At 34.5% G+C, this 9,206-nt stretch overlaps 1 protein-coding gene across 1 annotated transcript; it reads right to left on the reverse strand.

Moving 5' to 3' along the window:
• Window positions 1-242: 242 nt before the first annotated feature.
• Window positions 243-5,118, reverse strand: LOC117331593 (E3 ubiquitin-protein ligase RING2-like). The gene is made up of 4 exons (XM_033890402.1): window positions 4,676-5,118; window positions 3,698-4,038; window positions 3,353-3,415; window positions 243-2,836 (listed from the first exon to the last, which is right to left on the reverse strand). Exons 1-4 carry the CDS (start codon window positions 5,098-5,100, stop codon window positions 2,628-2,630), a joined length of 1,038 nt encoding a protein of 345 aa, XP_033746293.1. The 5' UTR covers window positions 5,101-5,118; the 3' UTR covers window positions 243-2,627.
• Window positions 5,119-9,206: the final 4,088 nt, after the last annotated feature.

Consider the following 9,206-nt stretch of genomic DNA (forward strand, 5'->3'; position numbering starts at 1 on the left):
CAAATCCCCATTTACTCATCGTTACTTGCGATCCCTTATGGGTATTCTTTCAAATCCAAAATATTCATATGATGTGTAATTATATTGAATAGATGGTTACATTATTAACACAAAATATCCTAACACTGATGATATGCACCAAAATTGAAAAACATTTATACTTTTACAACAAAGTTACTCATGCCAAACAATCAAGAAGCTCATTATTATACACTATTTCAACAAAACAATAATACAAGAAATCTATACATGTATTCCTGAATAGCATTTATTTACAGTTTTATATTGACTAGCCTGTGATATTACACAAAAACAGCTGTGAAGATGCAGAAGTACTAGACAGTGATAACCTGAAGAAAAAAATTAACTGAAAGGAATTCTTATATTCTTATGATGGTTAACATATGTCTATCATTATCTTGCCAATACATGTCAATTACAAAATTAATTTTGAATTGTTTTAAAAAGAGCATTTATACATAACATATTAATTCAACATTAGATATTAGATTATTATCACAAAAACTTCTTTTACGTTAATTTCATGCACTCTACATTGTTAAATTATTGTAACAGCACAGTATTTCTTGCTAAACAAGTTGTGACCAGGTCACATGATGAACATGATTTCAATTTTTTTCAGTCAGTGTTATGAAAAGAAGAATTCAACAAATGGGATGCTGTAGTTTTGTATGAAAACATATCAAAGTTATTTTAATTCATAAACGATGATATTAACACAAAAGTTCTAGACGAAAATTCCAAATCAATACCATACACGATACATTACAAAACATCAAAAGGATAAAGTTTAAAATATGTACAAAATGTGCTAGGTCAGCTTCAATCATTTTTCTTCATGATTAATTAACAGCAAATTAAGATTGTCCTAAACTTACACCTAACGACACGAAATTGATTATCAGGAAATATTTGTAACATCTGTAAATGAAGCATTTGCGAAAAACATTACTCCGAAAATGGAGCATTAAATAAATTAAGTGACAATGTAAAATCAGACAATTCTACTACAGACTTCACACAGATACCTACAGAATATTTTGTTTTCTACAGGGGACAAGAAGCACTTTGGTCCCTTTGATAACTGGTTTCTGATTATATACATTGTACAGTTTCTCTTGTACAAACAAAAACAATAGATATCATACACACCTACAAAATATATGTATCATTAGCATAACATAATTGCACAAATTTGTTTTAATCTATTGTTTTGGCAGTGTATAACACATTCAATAATACTAGACAGTAAGTAACAAAAGTTATCTATAAACAAATATACATACATCTATATCTGTAACATGTTAATCCAAATTTTTACAGAGGAAAAATTGTGTTTAAAACTAAAATTGAGTTAGGAGTGTACATCTGTGGATTGATAAAGGTTTACTGAAGATTTGTCCGTCTGACAGCAGTGTGGTTTTCTTTGGATATCATACTTCACAATGACGGTAGAATACAAGTGAAATAAAACTGGTTTTCACAGGTAAAATTTTCTTTTTATAACATGTTAAAAGTTTCATTATGTACTTACGAAACCTTAATTATTCTGCCTGCAAAAGGTGGAGATTTCATAACAGTCTTTAATGCCATATTCTAATATTTCAAACTTGTCTTAATAGAAACCTTAATCTCTGAAGCAAAAACATACTAAAAAGATATATAACAAAACAATCTATGTTTATATGTTAATATGTCTCTGGATGTGAATGAAGTTGACATAAATAGCAATTTGATTTGCCAATATTAACATATGTCATCTAATTCTAGCTATGAGGTTTATGAAGTTTTCAATTGATGACAATTTCTTTAATGATGATAATTTCTGACATTTCAAAAGTGAATAAGTAGTAGAAATAACGATCCTTTCAGATCCCATGATTTATTAACTGACCAGTCGCTCCATTCATAATTTGCAATAGTCTTTTTGACAACAAAATATCAATTTAAACAACCATCACTAAAATAAGTTAGAAAGTTATTCTAGCCATGATAAAATCCAGCAAAATATGACAGGGTCTTGACCCCAAGCAAAAATATATTCACTTTATAAGTTACCTCCCTTCCATGAATATCGACAATGGCTCTATAAACAGCACATCTGTCTTTGTGAGTCCATCATGGTCATCAATAGCTTGCATATATCTCCAGGATGCATACCTAGTGCCTGAATTGAAGTTTACTTGTTTAAAGCATGAAATCTTTGTTTTTTTAAGTTATGATTCTACAGAACAATTCAAAAGAGCAGACATTATTTAAAACTAGTTCACATTTTAGCTTCTATTTTGTCTAGAACAGCTATTTGAATTAACCTGTGTATTCTGATCAGGTAGACTAGTTTATTTATATCTGATTCTAACATTTACATCAAATCACAAAAACAGTAAATGAAAATTATAAGTGCTTTGTAACCTCAAAAGCAACTTTAAATGAATTTGAACCTGTAGGCAAAATCTTGGAAGGATTTAGTTTTGGAATCATTTCAATGAAATATTTAAGTTTTTTAACCAGTCACATTAATTTATCCATTCTATGAAGTGTTTTTTAAAACTGGAATTCTTCAAAATTCTCTTTGGAGAGCAAGTGATGAAAATTTCACTGTTGAATCACTTTTCACTGCCTTTCTTGGTAGGTGTATGACTGGGTGTGCTTTCTCCAGCCTTCTTCATAGTGGCAAAGTACATTTCCAGTGGCTTGTTAACTCGCCAGTATTTTTCGTTGACCTGGTCCAGTGTCATAACTCCACTCAGTAATGTGTAACACCCTGGTGTACTGGCAATGTGGATGCTGTATCTAGTGTCACTACTGGCACCACCTGAAAACATTTTTTTTTAAAAGGCATTGTCAACTTTTTTAACGCATCAGGTTTTTCTTGCCAGGGCATCAATTTTTTAAATATCACACATGCTCAATCATATTGGCATCAGCAATGATAAAAAGTTCAACATGCAACTTTCCAATTTCAGATTTAAACAAAGGAGCAGATTTCAATGATATTTTTTTCTTAAAATGACCCGAAATCTAAGATGTCATAATTACCCTCTCTACTGATTGTTTGTTGTTATATTCTCACAAAGTGTCAGATAAAATTATAACCACTGAAGGTATCTTCAATCATTAATAATTAATTACCATACTTTTAACACTCTCATCTGATTACCCAAACATAAACATGGGATAATTAAGTTGGTAAAGTAAATGAGGGGAAGGAACTCTGATGAGAAATGTTACCATTATAACTGATATTACAATAAAAGACTTCAACAAAGATCAGGTAATGAACATAAAAATTGAGCTCTCTTGTCAGACACAAGAAACAAGATTTTCTTACCACCATCGGTCTTTTGTGATTCCAATGACAGTCTGATAGCAAGATATTTTGACAAATGATCCACTGAAAAAGAAAGTACATTTACAAATTGAATACCATGTCGCAAATTTTAAATATTTAATAAAGTATATAATTCTTTAATACATATTGGTATATCTTAGAAAAATAGACAACAATAATAACTAATGTTACAAATGCATTAAAATTTCTTTAGATTTAGATCTACTTTACTGTACTTTGTCTATAAGGTGATTCTTATGTAATTCATAACAAATTACAGATACAGTTTTCTTTCAGTGATATTTTTGATTTTGACATTCATTGTATGAAAATGAGTTCCCTCACCTGAAGCATTGGCGGTAGTCTTGATGTATCGTGTCTGTGAGGCATCAAAGTTAGCTGCCTGTGACTCAGAGTCAATAGGCAAAGGCCTAAACACTAACTCAATGTCACTAACTGGCACCTCTCTTTCCACTGGCTCGATAGGATGCCCAAGTTCAGAACCACCTTCCCCTACTGAATTTTCAGTACTTGAGTCATCCGAGTATGGTTTGGGTCTCTTCTTAGGTGTTGCGTCATTGGATGTGGTGCTGGCTGTCTCCAGACGGGAAAGATCTGGCTCTGTAGCATGTTTTCTTACTCTTTGAGCTCTGTTCATTGCTTGTAATCTCAGCCCTTCTTCAATGCTAAGTGAAGGAGAAAATAAAGATATCATTAAGACATGTTGGAATTGAATCATTGAGTCACTAACAGAATAGTCATGGTTCATACATAATCAAAATGATTTGTATTCCCTTTATCTGACAATACACCTTGTGATCCATAACATATAATGAGGAATAAGGTGTTAGTGTAGTTATATAATACAATTACTACACTAAACTAGCAGTCATCACCGAATCCAAAAGTCTAACTTGTCACCTGTTTTAAATGATGGTAATTAATATAAATATAAGGTGCAGACTGCCGTGTATAGTGACTATAGTCTGCATGTTTTTGTGTGCTAATTTAGTAAGCCCGTCATAGTGTGTAATAAAATACCGGGTAAGCATGTGTTTCATTATATGAAAGGAATGAGATGTTTTATCAATACAGATAAGACTTTTTTTCTGATAAATACGTATAAAACTTACGCTGTATATATCCGTTGGGGCACAGGGACTGACAGTGACACGTCTAGTCTTACATTACAAAAAATAACTTGAGATACTTTTGGTTGGCGGTGACAGTACTCGAATCATACATTAATGGTTATATTATTAAGAAATGTTACAATACCAAGTACTGTATAACGTTACGATGTTATACTGTCAGTAGGCCTACCTGTGTGTCAAAGCAGCGGTGCTATGCTGCTTGTTCAGTTTCGCAAGAACCCTCTCTTGATGTGCTTCATATTCGTCTCGACTAGGATAAATTTTTGAAATAAGCGCATCGAAGTTAGGATCAGGTCTCAATGAACGTTTTGACACAAGTTTCTTCCTGCACGTCGGACACTCTTTATTGCCGCTTCGGAGGGCTGTGATGATACAATCTTGACAAAAACGATGCAAACACTCTTTTGTTGTCATTGTGTTTTTGAGCATATCTAGGCAAATTGGACACATGAGTTCACTGTGTAGACTCCTTGGAGATACAGCTATCTCCGTTGAATCTGTAATAGCCTCCTGTGGTGTCCTGTGGAGTTCGTACAGACTCAATTCCCATGTTTTGTTTGGTGCGTGAGTGATCTCGTTCGCCATTTTGATCATCAATTTACAGCGGAAGTTAGTTTTGACGCATGTACAGTAGAGTAGCTATCGAAAGGCTGTCGAGTTATCTCCCTTAGACCACTGCATTTAACGCCTGGCTATCACTTTCTTTGCACGCCTCTGAAAAAAACAACAAATTTAGAGTTTCCATTTTAACCCACCAAAAATATCATGGTAAGAGTATGATGAGTGTTATGATCAAGGTGATTGATAACTACAGCTGCGATAACGTTAGACCCTACAGCTCGATCTGGACGACGGACGTAACGTTAGTGTTAAGTCATGTGTATGAATCTGACAGATGAATCAAAAGACGCTGGCCCTACCGGAACACACGGTCTTGTTCTCCATGTATGTTTTCTAGGGTATCCGTGACCTGTACACTTTTGTAAATATTTTCCCTTGTTTTATCAATTATCGGTTAGAATTGAATAATAAAGTTTACTGGTCGGTATTCTTTATTCTTCTGGTTTTGTTTAGAGCAGACAAAAATACACCAGAATTATGTTTTATACGTCGTAGTGACAATAACTAGCTGTCGCCATCTTAATTATGTGACAATTTTGTCGTAATTACGAGGTGATATTGATATAATATCATAATTAATTTTGCTCACTCGTATAGTTACTATATGTATAACTTAGCCTTAATTACGAAATAATTCACGCGTACTTTCGAAGCAACTATGTCCATTTTTCCTGTAAAGGCTTAATTATTCATAGTTATCGCAGGAAACCCATACATTAGGAAGAAACAAGATACGGGTGATCGACAGGACTACATAGAGCAATCTCGGGGAGGATCACAATGTAAAAGCCATATACTACTTCACAATAGTCACAATAGCCTAGTCGGTAGAGCAGGGCTAATTAAAACTTTATTGAAGATCCGAGGTGCATGGTTCGACGATCCCTGCCCAGCGGAAATGTGTTGTATCCCGGGGATGGTCGTCTCCTACGATAAGATATATGGCGCGGGAAGGATGTCATAATTAAATATTTTTGCCTAGGCAAAAATATTTCTGCCTAAGCAAAAATAATTTTGCCTAGGCAAATTTCGATTTCTGCCTAGGCAAAATTCTATTTCTGCCTAGGCAAAATTCGATTTATGCCTAGGCAAAATTCGATTTATGCCTAGGCAGAAATAATTTTGCCTATGCATAAATCGAATATTGCCTAGGCTAAAATATTTTTGCCTTAGCAATATTCGATTTTTGCCTAGGCAGAAATAATTTTGCCTAGGTAATATTTTATTCTTGCCTAGGCAAAAATATTTAATTATGACATCCTTCCCGCGCCATAAAGATACGCATGTTCTGCATGTCATGCGATGGGCCTCTCGCATGTTTTACATTTCGTGTAATGAAAGAAAATGTTTTTTAAGCACGGACAGAAAATTGGTGACGAATTCCATTACTTGCTTGAGTGCCCATCAGTTTTTACCTATGCGTTTAAATGATATTTGTTTCCACTATAACAATGTATAATAAGGTAATCATCCATTGATCAATCATTGATAAAACATGTATAATGAAACAAGAGGCCCATGGGCTTTAACGGTCATCTGACAAACACTTACAGTAGGGACACACCCCTCAATCCAGCATCATTACCATAAATGATCTATACGCAGCCAGTTATGTTTCAGATAAAATCTGTTTTTTTTCCAATTTGGCTTAAAGGAGGTGCAGCATCTTAGAGCAAAATTTCAGCCAAGTTCCCATTTTTGGGGCATGCCCGTCTGTTCCAATGGGTGGGACAAGCCTTAATTATTTATATCAATTAGGGATTTCCCTTCCCCACTGATGTTTCAAACTAAGTATTGTTGTAATCAATTAAGGCATTAATGAGGAGTAGCATTTTAAAGCAATATTTAATCTAAGTGCTCCTATTGGGCGCCCCACCATTCTTTCCCCAGGGCTCAGACCTGTCTAAATTATATAAATTATGATTGCTGTTCCCTTAAGATGTTTTAAACCAAATTTGGTTGTAATCAATAAAGGCATTAAAAAGGAGTACGATTTTAAAGCAAAAGTTTTGCTAAGTGCTCCTTTTGGAGCCTCGACCCTCTGTCCCCAGGGGCCCCACAAGCCTCATTTATATAAATTGTGATTGCCATCCCCTTATAATGTTCCAAACCTAATTTGGATGTAATCCACCCAAGGGTTAAAGAGGAGTAGGATTTTAAAGCAATAATTCACCAAAGTTCCCCCTTCGGGGCCCCGCCACTGTTGCCCCAGGGGTCAGACCTGCCTCATTTATATAAAATATTATTGCCCTCCCCAAATGATATTTCACACAAAATTTGTTTGTAATCTACCCAAGAGTTAAGGAGGAGTTGGATTTTAAAGCAAAAATTAACCAAAGTTCCTCTTTGGGGCCCCGCCCCCAGGGGTCACACCAGCCTCGTTTATATAAGAAATGATTGCCCTTCCTCAAAGATGTTCACACCAAATTTGGAAGTAATCCACCCAAGGGTTAAGGAGGAGTAGCATTTTGAAATAAAAAGTCTTACGCACGGCGGACGACGGCGGACGACGACGGACGGAACACGATGACTATAGGTCATCTTGACCCTGACCTAAAAAACGTACGATTTTCTTTTACCTTGACTATTACACGAAAAATGTGATTATTCTGTTGGTCATTGGTAGGTATTGGCTCAAAACAATCGTCAATATTTATATATTTAATTAAAAAATCATAATTTTTTAACAGTGAAAACAAAATATTGTATCGAAAAGGTTGTTTTATATTAATTCATCCGCATTAAGAAACTTTTCTTTATAGGATATATAAGATATCTTATATATTATATGATATGTCTTTTATGAGATATCTCATAAACTTTTCACACTGAATAAAATGATCACATATATTAAATGTGACAATTTGAAATTGTATACAAACCATTTTACGTAGTTTTCAGCTTCTGTCATGTTCCGACAAGATTTTCTCAACTCCTTCACGGAAGGTGGGGGAAGGTTCCCTGATCTCAAATTCAAATATCGTTCTATTAAGATATAAACGAATTATCTAAGATATCTCATTTAATTGCCTTTTTAAAATACCTTGTATCTTTTACGAGATATATCGTATCGAAATTGCTTCACGTACTTAATTGAAGCGTTTTGATAATTCATCGAATGGGACATTCCATCGTGCTCCAGTCGGCTTCATTTGAGTGTAATCAATGGAGTTGTTTGTGAATTTTGTGGTTATTAACCGAGTCAATACATGTCCTATTCCATGAATAAGATATAAACAAACGAATGTAAAACGTGTGCATCAGTTGTATTTACTATTAGTACTTGGATTGGTTACGATTCAGTACCTTATAACAATGGAATCTTCCGACTCATGGGTATCATTCTGTTATTGAAATAATTTATCTTCAAATGTGTATTTCTTTTAAAGAATATTCGCATTGAAGATTATTATAGACCGAGCCTGTTGCCGTATTAAATTATATATGTGCATTAAAATTGTTAAAAAGAAATTCTGTAACGTCATATTTCCCTATAAATCGACTAATCAGTGATCCAAACTATAGCATCGTTTTGCCTGAGGAAGTGATATAGGCACATACATTTGTACCCCCTACTTCATGGATTTGTGGAGTGGGGATTTCCCCAGTTTCACACCCTACTATAGCTTCAATCAATGATCGGAGAGCACATTCGCTTTTAACCATGCATGGCTCGAGACCAGGTATTCTCCAGGGAGATGTCATTGCAGTGTGATGGACCCTTGACAACATGAAACAAGAGATCCCAGAGGGATCTTGGCGCCCACCATTGAATGATCTTCATAGGTTCCATGTCAGATTGATCTTTTCTCTACTTTTCCCTTCATTTTACTAATCTGTGCAAATTGAGACATCCCTCCAGTACTTTTCAAACAAGAGAATCCTAGCTATATAAGAAATTTGAGATTTAACGATAATGGCTGTTTGTTTGCCAGGTTGTTTTCAGGACAGACTGGTCCAAAAATGCAATACAAGGGACCAAGGGGAACCTACTTATGAAATTTGAGAAAGATCCATTCAGTACTTTGAGAAATAGAGATAACAAACTTCAATTGTCAAAATCCAAGATGGCGGTCTGT

Source organism: Pecten maximus, chromosome 1 (assembly GCF_902652985.1).
Source record: "Pecten maximus chromosome 1, xPecMax1.1, whole genome shotgun sequence".
NCBI lineage: Eukaryota > Metazoa > Mollusca > Bivalvia > Pectinida > Pectinidae > Pecten > Pecten maximus.